The 21,544-nt window shown below is 36.2% G+C and overlaps 1 protein-coding gene across 2 annotated transcripts in view; it reads right to left on the bottom strand.

Moving 5' to 3' along the window:
* Positions 1-2,545: 2,545 nt before the first annotated feature.
* The window catches only part of spon1b (spondin 1b), a 57,370-nt gene continuing 38,371 nt past the window's right edge, over positions 2,546-21,544 (bottom strand). Inside the window, exons 7-16 of one of the 2 annotated variants that reach the window (XM_043228363.1) lie at positions 18,216-18,280; positions 16,352-16,553; positions 14,746-14,886; positions 12,937-13,012; positions 11,337-11,522; positions 7,873-8,043; positions 7,626-7,793; positions 6,371-6,535; positions 5,928-6,191; positions 2,546-3,736 (exon numbers count right to left, since the gene is read on the bottom strand). In XM_043228363.1, the coding sequence (XP_043084298.1) occupies positions 3,573-3,736; positions 5,928-6,191; positions 6,371-6,535; positions 7,626-7,793; positions 7,873-8,043; positions 11,337-11,522; positions 12,937-13,012; positions 14,746-14,886; positions 16,352-16,553; positions 18,216-18,280 (1,602 nt within the window). In that variant the 3' untranslated portion in view covers positions 2,546-3,572. The remainder of the gene's footprint in view (positions 3,737-5,927; positions 6,192-6,370; positions 6,536-7,625; positions 7,794-7,872; positions 8,044-11,336; positions 11,523-12,936; positions 13,013-14,745; positions 14,887-16,351; positions 16,554-18,215; positions 18,281-21,544) is intronic. The other variant, XM_043228364.1, reaches the window with a different exon arrangement.

The raw sequence follows: 21,544 nt of genomic DNA, 5'->3' as shown, positions 1-21,544 counted from the left end.
CTAAAGAGAAATGAATCCTGTTATGATTCATTTAAAAAAAAAGTGCTTATGTGCTTCACAATGCTTGGTTGTTACTGAGTCATCAGCTTACTGACTCACTGAACAAACAAGGACATGACTCTGAATGACGTGCTAGGTAATATTAGGAATAGAATATATATTTTTAATGAAACGTCAGTCTGCGTATGTAAGGTGTTCCAGATTATACTGGTAGCCCAGTCATCGCTCTTCATGTTCCTGTTGTAGTTCTCAAAAGAAACTAAAACCGCCTGAGCCTGAATGTTTTTCTGGCCACTTTCATCACAGGTAATGGGGCAAACATTCACTGACGGTGTGTGCAGCAAACAAAGAAAAATCAACCTGAACACGCAATATCTAAACGTATAGAAGAAGACGCAATCCATGTATTTTCCTTTCTCGCTTAGGGCTGTTTGTGGCACCATTCTGACTTGCTTATGAGAGCAGAATTGCGTTCTGTTGTTCTCAAGAGATTGAACGGCCTTCTGTCCAAAGCCTGAAAATTAACATTTCAAATGTTCTTTCTGTGAAACGCATTGTGACATTTGAAAACCCGCAATACTAATTTTGCTATTCTTCATTCCTTGCGATTGAGCATTCAATTCGCGAAAGGCTCCAGGAAACATCTTTTATGTACATATAGATGCGCATGTTTTCTAAAAATGCGTTTTGTGGATTACCAAACATCTCAACACCTTGCACCCTGCACATTACTCTCTGTTTCTCGGTCTTTCCACAGTACGACCAGCATGCTCCCATGGTTTCCATCATTTTATAATAACGTCAAGGCTCTGCCCACCTGCACCCCCCACAGACCTATATACTGTTATACTCACCCACATTTTATTCCCCCACACATCCAGGCTCCAGCAACCCGCCGACGGTAACGTGCTCTTCAAACTAAGGGTCGCGACCTCTGGAAAATCTTCAGGCAAAGCTAAACGTAGGGGAGGCATCTCTGAAAAGAAAGCAATTACACTGAACACCATGCAATAGCATTTGAACACAACAACACTGTCAGGAAGCCTGAACTAAGTGACTCACTAGAGTGTAAAAATGCATAAAGTATTCAGTTTTTAATTGTACACACGCGTACACACACCCTTATTCAGAACAGGTTACTCTTAACATGGCATTTCTATTTTGTGAACATGCAGTTTTCAATTACCGAACAAAAGAGTCACGAGTCGGTTCTTTTGAGCGGATCTTATTTATTTATTATTGCTTCGGTTGCCTTTATTTGTATGTCGCTTTGGATAAAAGCGTCTGCTAAACGACTAAAATATAAATGTATCCCACATGCAGACAGCAACAGCCCGATTCCGCATCGAATGATGAGTCGGTTCTTTTGAACGAATCTAAATTACACTACAGCATACTAGTGAAGTCCGACGTCCACGTAAATAACTCTTCAAGAGCCGATTCTTCTTGCACTGAATCAAGCACATATTACTGAAAACTCGTTGTACAGCACATTTTGACTTCAGATTAAGTTGAACGAATTGACTCATTACATTAACCAATTAATTGTACGCTGTTGTTTAACTTCTCATCAACTAAGATTTAGTTGCTGCTGTTTTCGTCCCACAATCTTGTTGAAAACAAACTATAATTTTAAAGTAGCTTACAGATGAGTCGGTCCAACTGTTGCACGTCACGTAGCCTCATTAATATTCATAAGCCAAACTTTAGGAGTCTTAAATCCACTGCCCGTGTTTCATGTGTGAGAAATATTAAGGCTTCAACGCGCGTTACCATGACTACCGAGCTGCTGCGTTTGGCCCAGTTTAATTAATTTCAGCACTAGCCGAGACATGATGCGTTCTAACAATAAACCGCTCACTTCTTGTTTAGCAAGAGAGGAAAATCTCCTGTGTTTAAAGTATAAAGCCCCCGGGCCGTTTACCCCACGCCTGTCAAGCTAAATCACCGTAGGAGTTTCATAAAATGTTTAAAAGTCACGCGGTGTAAGGTTCAAACCTAAATAAATGTATTACACCGCGTAAGAGCTCAGCACTTAAGCTCGACACTTGTGCTTTTACCAAAGTGTAACAGGCTACAGCACACCACTAGATATGACACATTCTCGCTTGATACAACTATCTCAGGCAGTCATCCGTGACTAAAATCAATTCTAGACCAATTAAAATATCAGAACGAGATATTTCTCAAAGCCAAAAGCTAAGACAATATATACAATACATGCGTTCATTCATCTACGGAACCACAAAAAAGTATTACGACAGACTCAGTCGCCTTTCGTGGCTGTATATGAAGATATAATGAAGTTGAAAGACACCGTTTTGGCTGACCTATAACACGTTTTCGTCGTGCAGCCCCATTTGTCGAGAAGTTGGATTGTAAAATAACGAACTGTGGCGCTTATAACGTGATTACGTAGTGCAACTTTAGTCTCTGTCTCCCTCTAGTGGTTAGACAGAGAAACTGTTCTAGATCAGGAGAGAATATCAAAAGCAAAACTGTGCAAATGTCATATATATATATGCGTAATAAGCAATCCAAAACGTTTAATCACACAATTTTTTATTGTAAAGATTTATTCCAAAATAGCAGAATATTGCAGAAGAAGGGATGAGTGAAAAGAAAAAAGGGAGAGAGAGAGCGACATAGAAAAAGAAAATCCACACTTGACTTTGGCAAGACTTTTTTGAAGCTAAATATATCAAAATTCCACAATAAAAGTAAGAAAAAGTCTAATTTAAATGCCTTCTTTCCCTACAGATGAGTTAATATTTCACATTAGCCTCTTATACATCTAATAACGCAATAAAAAGTCACAATCTATTTTCAACTCCAAGTTAATATATCACGATTTATAAAATAAATCCAAAAAAGAAGGTCGAATGGTTATGTTTGCCTGTGCTTTTTAGTTCGGAAATGCAATGTTAAGACTATCCATATTCCGGCCAATGCATCAAGCCTTTATTAGACTGGATTTCCTGAAAATTTCGAGGAAAAAAAGTCCTCTGTCCTCACAAAACACTTGCTGTCCGAATCAATTGGGCATTGATCGTGGGTGACCCACCTTGATATCGCTCAATAGAGGCAGCCTCGGATTAGAAACTGTCTGCGGATCCCACATCACAGCCTGCTTTCCTTCACAAACCAGTACAGGATTGCGTCTAAAATCTTTATGGGATGTTTTGCTTACAGGAAATGCTACGTATATCTGACCGCCGACCTTTACCCAAAAGGAACGTGGCTGTGCATAACAAATAAAAGAAAAAATGTCATTAAAAAAAGAAGTGCACGCTGATGTTTTAGTGAAGGTGGTACTGAAAAGTGTCGGTTATACATTGATACAGTATATACGCCCGCTAAGAAGGCATCTAAAACTAATCACGGATAACAGGCCTGGTCCACGTGTGTGTTACTCTAAAACCCTACAAGCTGGAACACACACCCCTCGCCAGTCCTGCTTCAGGAAACCTTAGGTTAAAACTACGCTGCTTTGCCCTATTCAGCCTCTTTAAGGGCTGATTCAGTGTGTGTTGGGGTGCGTGTGTGTGTATTACAGTGATAGAGAGTCACTTTTAGCACGGGTGCACATTGCACGCGCGGATCTCCTTCTTGTTTTTGCAGTTGTTGGGCTGTGAGGATTTGCCTTTCTTCTTCATGTTCATCACACGCTCCTGAACCCCCCCGCCGCACGGATTGGTACACTCCGTCCAGCTGGACCACGGGCGAATCGGACAGGCTGTTGGAAGAGAGTAAGACAAAATCAAGGGGGGTTTCTGGCTTTGAAATAGCTCCCAAATGCATCGACAACTCTTGGAGAGTTTAGCGCCAAAAAGGAGTATCACCAGTATCCTCCACAGATGATGGGGACAGTTAAAGGTGACGAGAGTGTGTGTGTTTGTGTGTGTTAGGAATAAACTGCAAGACTAGAGAGACTCCTCCACTACAATGAGTCTGGGGCGTCCTGTACATCACCATCTGTAGCCGTGCTGGATAACTTCATCATTTGCTAACAATACAGTGTGTGTGTGTGCGTGTGTGTGTGCGTGTGTGTGTGTGTGTGTGTGTGTGTATAAGAGATGCTCCGGCTCTGGCAGAGCTTTAAAAGATGGGATGTATTGATCGATTCACGTAGAGCAATACAGAAGATTTACAGGGAGCTTAGGAGAACAATTTGATCAATAACAAAAATATTAGCTCTTCCAAAACAGCAAGCTGCTTTGTTGTTTACAAGAAAGATTTTTTGCCTTGTTTGGGGTCAGTAAGATTGAAAGAGTCTAAAGCCTATATTTTTATGATTATGATCATAAGTGACTGTAAAGACATTTGATAAAGTTGAGAAATTGATGTAATGATGCTGAATTGGGATAAAGGAATTACAGGAATACACTTTTATTTATATATTTTTATAAATAAATATATATATATATATATTTTTTAAAATATAATCAAATAAATAACAGATATTTTAAATTGTAATAATATTTCACTATAGTATAGTTTTTACTGATTTTTCATTAAATAAATGCAGTCTTGGTGAGTCTTTTTCCTTTTTTTTTAAATTGTACTGACCTCAAATATTTGAACACTAATCTAGATGGCACGAATTATCAGCCTAAAAGCATTAGTAAGCCTACAAATTTTAAAATACACACACAATACATAAAACAGTACATTTTAAATTTCGTAAATTTTTTGGGGGGGGTTTTTGACCCTATTATGATACACTGAAAAAAAATATATTCATTGTTTACTATATTTTTTTAAGGTAAGCGGCTGCAATCAATTTATTTTAGCAACATTTAAATAAACACATTTTTCTTTAAAAGACAGTCAACTAAATTAGTTTATTAAAAAAAACTGATTGCAACCACTTACCTTAAAAAATGTAGTAAATTCTGCCTTTTTCTATAATTCCACAGATCATTTATTATCATGGGGACGGGATTGGCAAAGGTCCATGAACCAGGATTCATGGAGCAATGGCGTGATATATCAGCACACTGCACACAAGGCTATTGGCACTGACGTACATTTTTAATTTCACAGAACAATTTTTATAAATTTAAGACCCTGCACCAATGCATTTTGGGATTGCCTCCATAAATAATGCATTCAAATGAATGCTTTAGAATTTGATCAAAAAGTATCTAAAAAACAGCTCTGTTTGTTCTCTGATTAGATTGTGAAAAAAAACTATCGTTTCACATCATCTTTAACATAAATATATATATATATATATATATCCATCACATATTTCAACTGTACTGTACTTCACTGTAAAAACTTTTACGTTGCACAGAGAAACTTAGCGAAAGCTTTCGAGTTTTGCCAGCCACTTCGCAATCAGTTTCATCCCCGAAAGCAACATTTCTTGAGAGATCCCAGAAGTTTTGCAAATGGAAAATGAAAAGTATTAAAACTATAATTACATTTTTTTCTCATCACCATGTCTCTTTCGGAGCTCCGTACAGCTTACTCCAGTAATTATGTGCAATAATTACAAGAGCGAAGTGCTGTGCTGAAGTCTCTTTTGAGAGCAAACTTTGAAGGTTTCGCAAACACTCTCAGGAGAATGCATCACAAGACAACTTGTGAGCGAACACAACGTTTTTTCCCTCCCATTTCGTATTTTCTCCATCACCATGTCCCTTTAGGAGCTTTGCACCAAGGTGAAATCAGCTTTTAAAAAGTTTTAAAGAGACTATTAAAGTTCTTACATATTGATGATCGAAAGATTCTCTGGAATACCTGCCTCTGACAAAATCATGCAAAGTAAAACCGGTACCAGTCGACGTTAACTTCAATTTGACTTTAAAGTAAGATTTAGCTGCACAAACGATGTGCAATTAACATAAATCCTGCTTCCAGGAAGGATCTGTTGACTGAGAGCTAAACTTGCAATAAGTAAATACTAAATAATTCTGGACCTGAGCTCTCCTCTGCCACAGACTCCCTGCTCGGTTTTGCTCTCCTCCTGTCGGAAGCCTCCTGTCTCTTCCTCTTTTCGTTTGCACGGGAGCTTTTTGTGCACTTGCGGACCTTGCATTTCTTCCTCTGGACCGTCTCGGGACAGGGCACGCCTCCGAACTGAGGTTCTAGCTTGACCATTCGCGAGCGAATCATGTGACCCTTCCCACAGGACTTATTGCAGTCGGACCAGGCCGACCACTCCGACAGCATGCAGTCCGTGGCTGGAGGAGGAATGGAGGGAAAAAAAAGGGAAGCATTTCATTCATACGTGTATTTCTTTGAATTTGGGGAATTAAATATCACAAAACCTCGTCTTCAGTCGGTAAATCTCATACGAGTTAGTCTAGTATTTACACGAAAAAGTCTTTGGTATGAATAAGTGTGTGTGTGTGTTACTCACGGCATTGAGGAAACATGCACGTTTCAACCTGCTCGAGCTCATCCGGACACAGGCTGGGCTCTACGGGTGTCTTCAGCATGCGCTGACGGGAACGCATGCCCACACCGCAAGTAACGCTGCAGTCTCCCCAGTCTGACCACGGAGACAGCATACACACTACTGCGTCTACACACACACGAGTACACACCAGTTACTACCGCTCATAGACTCAAGGCGTACTAAATTAGAGGTTCACAGTATCTGGTGCATACTATATTTGTACATAATCCACATAATCTAGCGCATACTAGTTTTAGTACTTGTATTGAAAGTAGTAGTCATTTAAGTAGTCAAAAAGGCGTTAAATATTACCTATAAATATTTTATAGTCAAACAAACTATTTTTTTAATATTTTCAAAAGAAACAATATTCAGACCAAAACTTTGCATATATTCATATGCTCATATTTACTTTATAAAGCAAATAAATAAATAAATAAATGTTGCTATCATGCAAACTGGCATGGGACTTCTCATCAGTCTTCAGTCATATTTAAATGATTTAAAAATGCATCTTCCGTTGTGATGATGATGATTATTATTATTACTGATGTTATTGCTGTTGGTAAATTATAATACATTAACATCAAATGTACATTAATCCTAATTGTGCAGAATTTATTGAATATAATAAATAAGGACTCATATTTGATCTATTTATACACATGTTTATTTTATTAAATAAATAAATAAAATGCTATCATACATACTGGTTTTCCTATCCACTAGATTAAAAAAACGCCTCAATATAGATACAGTTTCTAAATATTTACATATTTTGTGATTATGTATCGTATTTGAATGGTTAACTTAATAACTGTTTAATTTAAAACATGTACAAATACATTACAAATTTGAAAGCTGTTTAGCATAAATAAAGGTGATATTATGTGACTACATACTACTTTACAAAGCATTTATAAACTGCTTTATCATCTTTAAAACAAATGCCGGGGCCAAATTAAGCACTGGCTTAGCAATGACTAGCCACACAATCCTACAAAAGTGCGAACCAGAAGGCTCGGTTTAAATAAGAGTTTACGAACGGCTGGTCCAGCCCGGGGCAAGTGACAAGCAGGTCTAATTAGAAATCGACTAGCAGCAAAGAGGAATTCTGGTAATGAATCAAGCCTGGTGAAGCAGGGCATCTCGTCTGGCCCATGAGAGGGTGTTGGATTGAACTGACTGAATTGACATTTCGTGGCGTCATACTCACTGCACTCAGGCATCATGCACTTCTCTGACTCCACCAGCTGCGCTCGACAGGGCGAGCCATCTGAGGCCTCCATCTTCATCATTCGCTCTCTCCTCCTCATCCCCACTCCACAGCTCACACTGCAGGGCTCCCACTCGGCCCACTCGGTCACCACACAGCTGCTGGGGGCTGAAACACAGACGATTATGTGTCTAATGTTACTTTGGGACAGTTATTTGACTAAAAACACGCACAGTGTATAACTTACAGCAGTCTTCGTTGACCACACACTTCTCTGTCTCCTCGGTTGGTAGTGTGCAGCTGGATCCGTCCTCTGGGAACTGCTTGACGTATCTCTCTCTGGACCTCATGCCCATTCCACACGAGGAGCTGCACGGAGACCAGCTGATCCACTCTGACATCATACATGTGGACGCCTCTAGGGAGCAGAACACAGTCATATGCTAATGAGGTACTGTTATTTACAAAGCTTTCCTAAAAGTATCTGGTGATGAGTGAATGGATGCATTTGACTACAATTATATTTCTCATGAAAAAGCACTCTAAAGATTTATGCTTAAATTCTTGAAATTTGTTTTGTGGACAAAGAAAATTGTGTCTAAGATTACAGAATATATTAATGTGGTAAGTTTGCAACAGGCTAATTAACATAAATACTTGTATGTACATTATTTTTTATAAAACAAAATACAATATCATCAATAACATAATTAGCATCAAAACAGCTGCTGCATTGAACAGCTTACAAATAATATTTAATGTGTAAAATAATAATAATAATGATGATAATAAATCCAATTTATGTGACAAGTAGTTTATTTTTATATTATGATTTTTTAGCATATTTTGCATAGTTTAATTATTTATTTATTTATGATAGTAACAATAATAATATTAAACTCTGCACATAATATTTAATTAATTAATAATAATAATAGTAATAATAATAAACTATATTGTCAGAATTTGTTATAATGAGCATCAAATGTAATATTAAATGTGTAGACATAATTATTATTATTATTATTATTATTATTATTATATAAAAAGAAGAAACAAGCTTATTAACTATTATGTAATATTCAATAATAATTTATTTATTTTATTTGTACAGTTATTATATATAGTATGTTTGCCATAGGCTTATGATCTATATAGTAAAAAAATATTTTAACAATGATTATTATTACTACTGTAAGTTAGGCAATATTATAATGAATATAATTTTTATAATTACATTTGTAGAATTTAATAATAATAATAATAAGAAGAAGAAAAAAAGAAGAAGAATATTGAACTGTATAACTTGGCACAGAATTAGTTTACTGTCATTATTAGTACTATTATCAAATTCTAAAGGAAATAAAACGTGATAATAGATAAGTACACTTTTTATTAATATTGATAATAATTAGACAATATTATAATAATTGAAAAATAATAAAAATGAATATATATATATATATATATATATATATATATATATTATTATATACTTTTATTATTATATTATTATTAACTTCAAATTTTATAATTTATAACTCTTTTATGTGTTGCATTATTGTTATACTTATTCATAAAGTAGTTTATTATACATTTTCAATGTGTTTTACTTTTACTTGAGTTCTGCGTCTTACTTGTGTCTGGCCATGCATTAAAAACAGCCTCTTGTGATGAATTACTTTATTATGATAAAGAAAACAGGTATAAGAAGATATTCGCTCTTCGCTATATACAAGCAGTTCAATGCAGTGACCCGTTCCCATAATCCTCTGTCTTTATGTATGACAGACTGTAAGATTACAATCCCCCATCTATCCTTTTTCAACTCTGCCATGCTCTACACAGTTCATCTTTCATATCTTCCACCTTTCTCCCCTTATAAAGTGCTGACAGATGTGATCAAATTGACCGATCCGGCCCTGCTTTATCTCACCTCAGCCGTTCCAATTATCTCTAAGGCAGAGCTTGTAAATAGATTTGTTATCAGACGGGATGGATGAACTTGGGCCGACACTCTATAGATTTGTCTCCAGTGCAGAATTGCAGACCCCATTTGGGACCAGCAGCGAGCACTACCTAATAAAGCAGAACTAAGTGAATCATTAATAAGAGCTGTAAATAAACGTGGCCCTGATGGGCCCCCCAGAGGCCCCAGTGTCGGCCTGTCAACGGGATGGTGGATTATCAATCAATGCAGGCCCTTAACGGCCCATTAATTAAAAACAAAAGAGAGTCTACGCGAAGCGCTGCAGGTTCTATTAATCAATAGAAACAGCCGCCTTCAACATCTTTAAAAGCCTCACATCAGAGCTGACAGAATGAAGACGTGATGTGGAGAAACAGACGGATCAGAGGATGGAGAGGTACACATGAGGCAGACGGATGGGCTGATGGAGATTCGCTGACAGATAGAGAAAAAAAAAAAGAGATTGTCACCAGACGCCACGTGGAGAGGAAGACCGAACGACAGACAGGAAATGTCACAGACGCTGTACAATTTTGTCTAGGAATTTTCATTTTTCTTAGTGATATTGAGATGTCAGCTGCAATATGTTTAAGCATCTCATATATTTATTGCTTTGGTTTCGCTAACAAGAACAAGACAAATTCAAACGAAAACAGCAAAAAACTATCTCGCTGAATAAAAAAATGCCTTTGTTTCCTAGTTAATTGTACAGTTTTGCACAACTAAAAAGTGCTGCCAATATAAATTATTATTTAAAGGTATTCATGTGCATATTTAGAACTTTTTAGTACTTGTTTTTTAAAATATAATTTTAATAATATTAATGATTTTTTAATATGCAGTATTTACATATAATAATATTTTACATTCTATCAAAATACAATGTGTAGAATATTTTTAATTTGTAAAATGACAATATTTTTTATTTAACAGTATCTTATGCTAGAATATTGTGAAAATGTGAGCATTTTTGAAAAATGTTAAAATACCATTATGACCATAAAATATCGTTCTAGCCACAGTGCTTCTTTAAATGCTGTCTTTATTTCTGTGGAAATAAAAATCAACCTGTTTCTGTCACACTGGTGAATAATGAATAATAGTAAATATTTAAAACCCACAGCACACGGGGACTATATTATTCACTTAATTAAATGACAGCTTTTTGCGGTCGCAGAAGGCGAAACAGCGATTGTGAATTGATTGCGCAGACATACAGATCTAAGTAAAGACAGCCAACCACTCAAATAAGAAAACATTATTTGCAGTTTAACTTACAAAGATTTTACACTCCGACCAAAACAGCCAACCTACCAAAGTGCAAATGTCGTATTGATTCTTTTAAACGATAAACCACAATATATAGTTTATGGTTATGGTTTATAGCGTCTACCTCTCCAACGAGGAAATCAATACCCTGGTCTGCTCGAGCAGATTGCAGGCATAAAACTCCACAGCAGCAGTTTGAGGTCGGCTAAGGTTTGCGTAACCTTGAAAACAGAGACTTTGCATTTCTCTACATTTCCCGCACTAACAAGGCTATCAATTAATTACCTGCTCCACTCAGCGTTTCATGCATGCTTTTCTGTACAACATTTTTATTCCTTCTCCCTCCATTTTTCACCCCTTACTCCATGCACCTTCCTTCCTGGCACGCTCTGAGATAGTGATCCCCTAAATCCGTCAGCCTCAAAGGGTTTTATATGCGCTGGAGAGCTGGAGACCAGCGTTATCTAGCTCACCCTCCTCGCTGCAGCCCGGCCCCATGCAGGGCTCAAAGTCTTGGGTATGCAGGCAGGGCACGTTGGGGTCCAGCTGTGCTTTTAGCATCCTCTGCCTCATCCGTCGACCCTTATCACAGGTGGAGGAGCTACAGGCTGACCACGGAGACCAGTTTGAGTAGATGCACGTCTCTGGAGTGCTGTCAGCTGTGGGAATGTGAGTGGATTGACTCATTAGAGGACATAGCATGGTTCGTGAAAAGCGGCGGCACTTATAAAGCTTTCCTTAAAGGAATAGTACACCGAATAATTTCAATTTGATGAAAATGTACCTGTCAGTTCAAGATGTAATTGCTCCTCAGAACAGATATGGAAATATTTAGCATTACGACACTTGCTCAATCGTGGATCCTCAGCAGTAAATATCGGAATAACAACTTTATTTAACAATTCGCTTGCATAACTAGCATAACATTCTCGTCACTGCAACGATTCACTGCTTCACTGCTGGCACATGGAGTATTCTGAGGCTGTCTTTCATACTTTTCTGAGCCTTGACAGTCACAAGCCTCCCGGTTTTCATACAAAATATCTTAAATTGTGTTTCAAAACAAGGTATGGAATGACATGGGGGTAAGTGATTTTGATATTTGGGTGGAGTATCCCTTTAACCCCATGTAGGGAATTTATATATAACTTTGATATATCTTTATCTATTTTTAGGTGAAATATTCCTTTAATTTCATACTGCTGCTAGACAGAATCATGCATTACGTTAATATCTACCAACATATTCATTTAGAAAAGTTTTGGACTGTTTTCGCTTATAAATTGTGCTTGATCAGGGCACATTTATCTCCCAATTCAGATGAGATGATAATTTGAACACAAAAATATGGATAGAAGACTTGTATTTTAGTCAAAAGCATCAAATTTATCAAGAAAATGCAGCCATAATTCAACAAGAGATGAACTGGAGTCACATTATGGATTATCGGACTCATCAGCTGTTTGGACTATCTACGTATCTACTGGTGAGCAACTGAATATTAAATTTCCCCAAACCTATTCTGATGTAGAAACAAGCTCATCTACAACTTGACCTGAGGGTCATTACATATTTAGCAAAATTTCATTTTCATAGAATTTTTTGTTTTCATAAAAACAAATCTTTTTGTCCCTTTTTTTTTTATTCCTCTCTGTGGCTGGGTGCTGCTATCAAAACATTTCCTGACCAGCCTGACGGCAACACTGGTTGAGTTCAGAGCAGGACTAATAGCTGCTAGCAGCATAGAAATGACACTCTTTAGCTTTAAAAGAAGCGAAGCTCTTGTTCATTCCAGTCCCTGTCTTTCCACTCCTGAACCTCACAAGAAACTGGAGGGAAACCACGGGTAATTATCTGGCAGAGTGCATTAGCCAACAAACATAATTGAAGTGCACCATGGTAAAGCATATTGTTCTTCTTCATCTTCCTGTTGTTTGACTTAACTGTGACAGAAGGGACATTGAGAGGTTTACTCTAAGATACCTGCAGGCTGCCTTGTTCATTAAACTGTCCGGTGGCTATGTTTTTAAATGAGGTGCTACAAATTGGATAAGATAGCGTAGCTATACGCACCTTCCTCCTTCTCCTCCTGAGCAATATCAGCGACGATATCGTCTATGGTGTCGGGCACGGTATTGCACTGCTCTCCCTGCAGATTGGGAGAACATGGATCAACATCACAGCCCCTGATAAGATCCACCATTTGCCATCTGATCACTATCACGCTAAGCCCCGTGCAATATATAAAAAAAATAAATAAAAAAAGATTCTCAGAGGGCAGATGATTGTAAACTAGCTGGCTCAAGGCAATCCCACGCTTTACCCCACTCAAAAGCCTAGAGATGAGATTCTTCCCAGCTGTGAGATAGAGATGAAACATCTGGTGTGGAATATTAAGAGTTCTGGTTCATGTCGATAAGTTCCCGAATGGATTATTTTGGAACGGAATCCTCCAAACACTGTCATTTGAAGGATAACAGACGTGTTATGAGTGTTGCAGAGTTCTCATGACTGTTTGCTTTGACATATTTTTGTAATTGCTTTAGTTTGTTTAGCAAATCGGCTTTTATGACTCAGCAATTCCGGGTCAGTAGCTATATTAAACAACACAGCTGTTCATGAATACTATATATATATATATTTAAAAAAACTGTTCCATTTTGGAAGAGAACAGGAAACCAACAATAATAAATTTCCAAAAACACATGCTCAAAGGACAATATACTTATAAATAAGTTATATATATATATATATATATATATATATATATATATATCAAAAAAATAAATAAAAAAGTCAACAAAAATAAATAATTATAATTTATCACAGCATTATATTATACAAGATGGATATTAATCTGAAGATTTGCTAAAGGTTACATTTGGTATTAAATTATTAGTGTTTATTAGTGATTATAGATTTATATAAGGAAAGGCACGCTTATTTATACACAGTGGTAATTAATAGTGCTTTACAAAGGAAGTTAGTAAATTACTATTGTAAAAGTGTATTTGGTTAATTAAGTCAAATTTAGATGATGACAAAGGTATTTAAAATGAAAAATAGGTAAAAAAAACCCTCCAATATCCAATATACATACACATATAATACTGTGTATGTATATTGTATAAATATCACAATTTAAAATAATTTTAAAATATTTTTTTATGAATAGAACGACAGAGAAGATATGTATACAGTGCCTTTTAAATATATTTATACCCTTAATCTTTTTCAAATTTTGTTATGTTTCTTGACTTGTGTTTAACTGCTTTAAATTACTTTTCCCCACATGAATCTAGACTAAAAGAAAAACAGTACTGTCCCACCTTTGTTATTATTAAATTATTAAAAATAAAAAGCTGAAATAAGTACACTGCATAAGTATTCATACCCTTAACTAAATATTTACCTGAAGCACCTTTACAGTCTCAAGTCTTTTTTTTGCTTGATGGGCAAGCTTTGAATATTATCTTTTGCCAGTTATCTTTTGAATCCCCCATCTAAAAGAGGTGAACTTAGTTTAGATGGGGTTTCTCCAGAAATATTTGATTGTGTTCACTCAAGGACATTGACAGAGTTGTCTATAAGCCACTCCTGCTGTATGTTCAGGGTCATTGTCATGTTGGGAGGGTGAACGTTCTGCACAGTCTGAGCAGAGAGTATTGTTTCTTACAGTCTGAGGGTCATTTATGTGCTTTTTGCTCATTTTCATAAATGTTCGCTGTGGAGAAGATTGAGTAAAGCAGCATATATATATACATCACAAACTTTGATGAAACATTTGATGCAGTTCTGTAACTGTAAATGATTGTAAACAGATGTAACTTCTATAATTACAAAAACAAAGAAACAAAAAAACCAAACAGCTTTTAAAATCACCTTTCTTGCAATTCTCTCCATGACCACTCTGGCGAGGGGCATGATGGGGCCACCAGAAGGGTCATAAAAGGGGCTCTGTGGGTGATCCAAACTGGTAAGGGGTCGAATCCGCTCCTGGGGATTGCTGGGTTTGTTGGGAGACTTGGATAGACATAAGATACGGAGGATAATAGGATAGAGAGGAGAGGAGGGAAAAAGAAAAACAGGTAGAGTTTGTGACTTTTGCATGCCATCTGCCTGGGCCTCCCACCTTTCATCTCCATATGCATCATTCATTGACTCTGTAATATTCCCTTTATGAGTGATTTATGGCCTTGTTTCCTGCCTCTGCACTTTGAGTCACCTGACAGTTACTTGCGTTCCACTCCGACGCCTTTAGAGCAACGCTGCAAAACAAAGACCAACTGCTGCTCCAACTGCTCGGTTAAGCTTCAAGAGTTCAACCTCTGAAGCTGAATTCTCATTTCTTTCAGGGAAGAACTCAGGACGGTTTCATACCAGCAGGGGGCAGCATGTGAAGTCTTGGTTCTGGTGATGTTGCAAAGACTTAATACTGTTTGCCCAGAACAGCTCTTGAGTAAATATGAAGACGTTATTGACACTAGAAGCAACAGGACACAGTGAGGAAACTGGTTTATTTGCTCTCTTTTTTCCTCTATACATTTATCTAGTGCAGCCTTGGATTTGTATATTGCTAACCAATTTTAAGTAAGCTTAAAATATGAGACAATCTGAAAGCACTATGAAATGAAAGTAGTTTTCACTTTGTTAAAAAAAATTATTTTATTTCCACATAAAACCTTCAGGGCATAACAAAATATTATTGCATTACCTTGTAATTATTGCTGCCAAAGTTAATGGGTTTAAATGCCATTAAAGCTTTTATTTCATTTGACATTATGACTTTCATTCTGTTCTGAGTGGTTTCTGGAAAATTGATCAGAAACTTGCTGATTAGAACTAATCAGAGTGCAGACAAAAATGTCTCCATCAGAGCTTCCATATAAAGATAAATAAATAAAATACCCACATTAGAATTTATTTATAGTAAAACTGAGGTATCCTTGTTTATCTGCATAGAAATTTAATCAATAAAGTTGAACTAGTGAAACCACAAGTTATTAATACATGCTTAGTTTTATTTTATTTTTATATTTCAGTTTTTCCAACATAAAAAATATTTTGTATTTTTTTATCAACAATTTATCAACATTTTTATCCATTTCATTATTACTCTTGTTATTGAATGTTTCAATACTTTTTAGCTATTTTATCTTTTTTTTTTTTTTAATATTTTAATAATAATAATAATAACAAGAATGTTTTTTTACAACAAAAATAACTGGTTTTTATTATTATTGTGATTAAATGGTTGAATATTATATTTTATTATATTGTATTAATAAATGGATGAATACCGATTAGTATTTTATGTTTCAATATTGGTCATTTGTACTGAGTTCTGTGTTTTGCTAAACACACACACACACACACACACACACACACACACACATATATATGTATGATCTATGTTTCTTCATATATGGAGGCTCTCACAGTACTGTATCTTCTAATGTAACAACGTCATCAGTCTTTGAAAGCTGACCTCGTAAGTGACCCCGTTGTCAGTACCGGCGTCCCACGGCACCAGATCCTTCACCAGTCTCTGGACCCAGCCACAATCCCTGGTGCACAGGTCCTCCCCAGACAACCCTACGTTCCAGTCGGGACTGGGGCCCAGCATAGTCAAGAACGACATCAGATGACGGGCTCGATCCACCGAGAACTCCGCCGAGGGGGCGGCACGCCTGAGAATAGACACGAGAAGAGGTGAAAAATAAAGTTGTTTCCGAGAAAAGGCGATGCACAAACATGTCTGTGTCATGCATTATATGCTACGGCATAATTTGCAGGAATCCATGCAGATGGTAATTAATCAAACTAATTGCCCTGATAACAAACCATCACCAAAGCAACTGTTGCCATTTGAGCGGAGCAGGCTGCATGTTTGAAGATGTTACTTGGATCTATTGATTAACACATATTAAATATTCATCATGAAACCGGCACCTTATGACTTGCACAGCCCACACTTGAGAGCAGAAGAAAGAGGAAGAGAGAGAGCCGTGCAGATGAAAATTCAACTCAAGTTTTTAAATCAAAACCAAAGATATGCAAAATATGGACACAGAAAAAAAATTAAATAAAATAGAATAGTAATAAAACTGAATAAAATAAAAATGTAATAAAATAAAATTAAATAAATATGATTAAATAAACAAATTAACATGTAAATTAAACACATTTTTTAAATAAAATTATTTTTGGTAACTAAAATTAGTTCAAAATGCAATTGTATATAGTCACTACGATGTTGCAACTGCCTATAAAAGCTACTTTGCTAATCTAACTTCATGTTAGTCATACGTAATACGTTTCACAACCAAAATGCTTTAAAAAGGGTTATGGGATACCATAGCGTGCCTTATTGGTGGAAAGTGCCTTGTATGTTTGACTTATGGTTGGAAATAATTAGCGTCTGCCATTGCCGTTACCTCTTCATGGGGTAAATTGGTTGTGGTAATTGACAGTCTGATGTTAAAATAGGTCAAGAGAATGTCCTGATGTATTGGAGCTGGAGGGAGGCCATTAACCTCAATCGCGAAAGCACCGCAGGGGAAATGCTACTCTCATCAAAAAACGGAAGCCTTCGCTAAACAAAACCGCACATAAAATATTAACCGCCTCGTTAGTGAAAGGGAAAGAAACATCTACATACCCAGCAGGTGCTAAAGGAGTTTTCATGAAGCAGGCCTTGGTGTTGAAAAATACTCATCCAAGAAGCAAGACCATGGAGACATTTGGATTATTACATTTCTTTTTATTTGAGGCTGCATTTATTTGATCAAAAATCTAATTATTTTAATACGGTAAAAAAGCATGATTGTGAAATATTATTTTAATTTAAAATAACCTTTTTTTGAAAATTTTAATATATTTTAGAATGTAATTTTCTGCATCATTAGTCTTTAGTGCCACATGATCCACCAGGAATCATCTAATATGTACTCAAGAAACATTTTTAAATATTATTAATATACACAGTAATACATTTTCTTTTTTTTTTTATTTAAAGTTCAAAAAATACAAATTTCATTACTTTTCTGGATGTATTACTTTTTCTGGACACTGTTTTGGTTTTTCATATATATATATATATATATATATATATATATATATATATATATATATATATATACATACTGTATAACATCATAAAGCACCTTCTGTATATGGAGGTTCCTTGCCTCTATTAAAATTGTACACTTTAAGTCACTCTTGGTTTGGTATTGTGTCTCATAGAATAATACAATGTCATTTATTTATATTAAGAGTGGCTATACTGTCAAACCCCTTTTTGGCGGCTGCTGTCTGAATGTACAAAAAGTACAAAAGTGATATAAACTTACACATTAAGAGGCTGCCAGGCGGGCCACTGGGCTTTGGTTTTGATAACTGTCATAACATCGTCACCCTGAGAGAGACAGACGGAGAGAAACAGACAGAAAAAGAGAATGTGAATTTTTAGTGCATTCTATATATAGAACGTTCGAGTGCTCTGAAACAAAACAGCATGGATTTTGTGTTCTACTTTCTTCGATTTGTCTATCTTTCCAGCACTACAAAAAGAAAAGTTTCTATTCCATGCTTTATTTCTCTCCCTAAACCTCTGACACTATTATATTCATGACAAGACTTCACTTCAGGTTGTGTGCTTAAGATTTCTGCTATTGTTTGGTGCATTGATCCATCTGTTGTTGTGATACCTAGACTCAAGGGAAAAGACACCGCTCTATAACAATACTTTATTGAGAACCACAAAAAACAGCTACAATGAAACCACATTAGTAAGGAACAGGCACAAAGAAAGTAAGAGAGTGTGATTGAGACAAAAGCAACAGACAGAGATCGACAGGCACAGAAAGAGCAAGAAAGGCAATCCCTGTACATATTCATCAGGGGATGCTGGGAGCTTGTGTGGCTGCGATTGCCAGAATAAAAGCTCAAAGAAGCGTCTGACGATCTGTTCCAACATTCAGACAGGATCCTGAAGGTTCGCGTTACCGCTGACAGTTTCAGGTGTAACACTGAAGCATAATGGGGCTTCAAAATGTAAAGCTCTGTCTGATAATGTACTGCACACTGAGGCATTGTAGTTTGCAATTAAACAGAATAGTATGCATGTTTTCCTTTTTGTCCCAAAGTGACCAGTACATTTGAAGGCATCTTTATTTTCTCTTTTTGTTTTTTTAAGAGAGAGAGAGAGAGAGAGAGAGAGAGAGAGAGAGAGAGAGAGAGAGAGAGATGTAGATTTCTTTGTTGTAGATTAGGAAAAAACTATCCAAACAATGTATCCTTATACTGCATTCTTGCTATCTGGAGAATATACGAAACAAATGCTATCATCATTTTATTGACAGTGAATACAGGGTGCTAACAGGAAATGATGAATTCAAATTCATACCCACATTTCCCATAACAGCACCACAGCTCAAAGAGCTTGAAACACAACATAATTGGTTTTGGTCATTAAAATGAATGGATTATAATAGTACTTTCCTACAAAGAATTTGAATATCAACAGATATTGTAAAAACCATGACACGGTTGTAGGTTTTCAAACACTCAAAAAGTTTTTAGGTGGGACAGGCTTTTAAGGGCATACCAAAATGTATTTTGATGCTTTCATCCAAAGTAATATATATATATATATATATATATATATATATATATATATATATATATATATATATATATATATGTTTTATCTATGCATTCTTTGGGAATCAAACCTGTGACCTTGGTATTGTTGATTATGTTGTTTTCTGGATTCAAACTCATATCACCTATATGAGCACCACAGCTCAAAGTGTTTAACACTAGCTAAAAATAAATATAACTCTTTGACAGCCTTGTGAGCCAGAGTTCGCAAACTGACGTGAGGCGAAGTAGAAAATTAAATCTTAAAAAAAAAATTAGACAGCAAAAATCTTGTGTCAGTGTTAAAGGAATAGTTCACTCAAGGTTGGTAATGCTTGGGAGAGTGGCCATTTGGGTTATAATTTTAAAACTATAATTATTTTTGTTACAAAAACAATGATCTGCTTATACCCGATTTACAGAGATTCAAAATAATGGCCACTATCCCCCCGCATTACCAAGCTTGGAAGAGCCAGGAAAAAGTTTTCAAAAACTATTCCTTTAAGAACAAAAACTAACATTGGAAAATACTTGAAATAATAAATAATATACTTTAAAAAGTATTTAAAAAAAACGTGTAACGCTGCTTTTGGAACTAACTCAAATTAGATCTTTATTTAAATAAAAATAAAATAAATATATACAAATATTAATAAAAAATAAAAATGCTCATAACAAAACAATAAATAAAAAATATAGCCTAGCTCTAACTCAAAACATCAGTTAAAATAATCAAAATACAATAAAAGTAAATAAATAATACAAAATTAACATTACCTTGTGCAGGTTCATTTTTTTGTACTTTTGTGGAGATCCACATGTATTTTCTCTTCTGGAGCTTATAAAGTCCAAGATATTATATTTAAAAAACGAAATAAATAAATGGAATTGTATATATTCATTATAAACATCTGCAAAGTCAGTTCTGCATACAGACTCCGGTTTGGTCAGGCAATAAAACAACCTGTGAAGGTCTTTTGAGACCCCTGACTTAACCTCAATCTACAGGCAGCAAGTGACCCATCATTACAAATGCACACACAAAAACGCTTCCACCAGATCAATGAAAGTGAGACTAAATTAACATGCGGATGGCACATGCTCTTTTGATGCAGAGCAGAGGGAGGAAAGCACACCATCAAACAGATGCACAGAGTCAGTTTGTACATTCCTAATGGCCTGCGTGAAATACATTAATGCAAAGACCAATACAAAACACCATAAAAATTCTATATAAAATGCTCGCTGGAGTTTGCGAGTTTAAAAACTGCCATCAGATTAGGTCAAGTGCACTAAAAGTAAATTCGCTGTTACTGCATTCATCCTCGGAAATAGCACACACAGGTCACTCGGGTCAACAAAGACATATAGTTGTGCATTCAACTTCTATATTTATCGACACACTAACTGGTTCAACAATGGACCCACTTTGCAACAGAAATTCAATAACAGCTGCTATCAGACAAAGAACTGCAGAAGTAAGATAGTTATAAGACTCGGTTATGGCGTTGGTGGCATTTTCGCAAGAAATACACAGCTGCCTCGGAGTAATTAAGCAATTAATCTGCTAATTGGCCAAATTGATGAATATGTTTCAAAGAGGCAGATGGTGGCGCACATGCTTGAGGATATTAATTTACGGTCCACCACTCTGAAAGTTGGATCCTCGCATTCGAAAGAAGTATACTGCCTCAAATGGGCCAAATGGACTTCACTTCTGCTTATTCGGAGGATTTATCAAGTGTACTTAGGTTGACAACATGGGAGCGAAATCTCAAAGTAAATCGCCAAACCGCTGAACCAAGAAACAAAGCGGTCCAGTGCTCTGAACATGAACATCGATTGTGGTGCAAAATAATAATAATACATCAGTGCCAAACCGTGGACCAGAAACTAAGTTCTCCTGAAGCTTTTTGACCTCCTTGAGGGTTTTTAAGGAGGGATGTACTTGAGAAGCTTCAAGAAAACAGAAAGACATTTTGTTCATGGCTGACTGGCGATTTTTAACCTTCGAGAGAGTCTGCAGCTCCCTGAAGGA

The sequence above is a fragment of the Puntigrus tetrazona genome, chromosome 25, assembly GCF_018831695.1.
Source record: "Puntigrus tetrazona isolate hp1 chromosome 25, ASM1883169v1, whole genome shotgun sequence".
Taxonomy (NCBI): Eukaryota; Metazoa; Chordata; class Actinopteri; order Cypriniformes; family Cyprinidae; genus Puntigrus; species Puntigrus tetrazona.
This window is presented reverse-complemented; position numbering and strand designations above follow the sequence as displayed.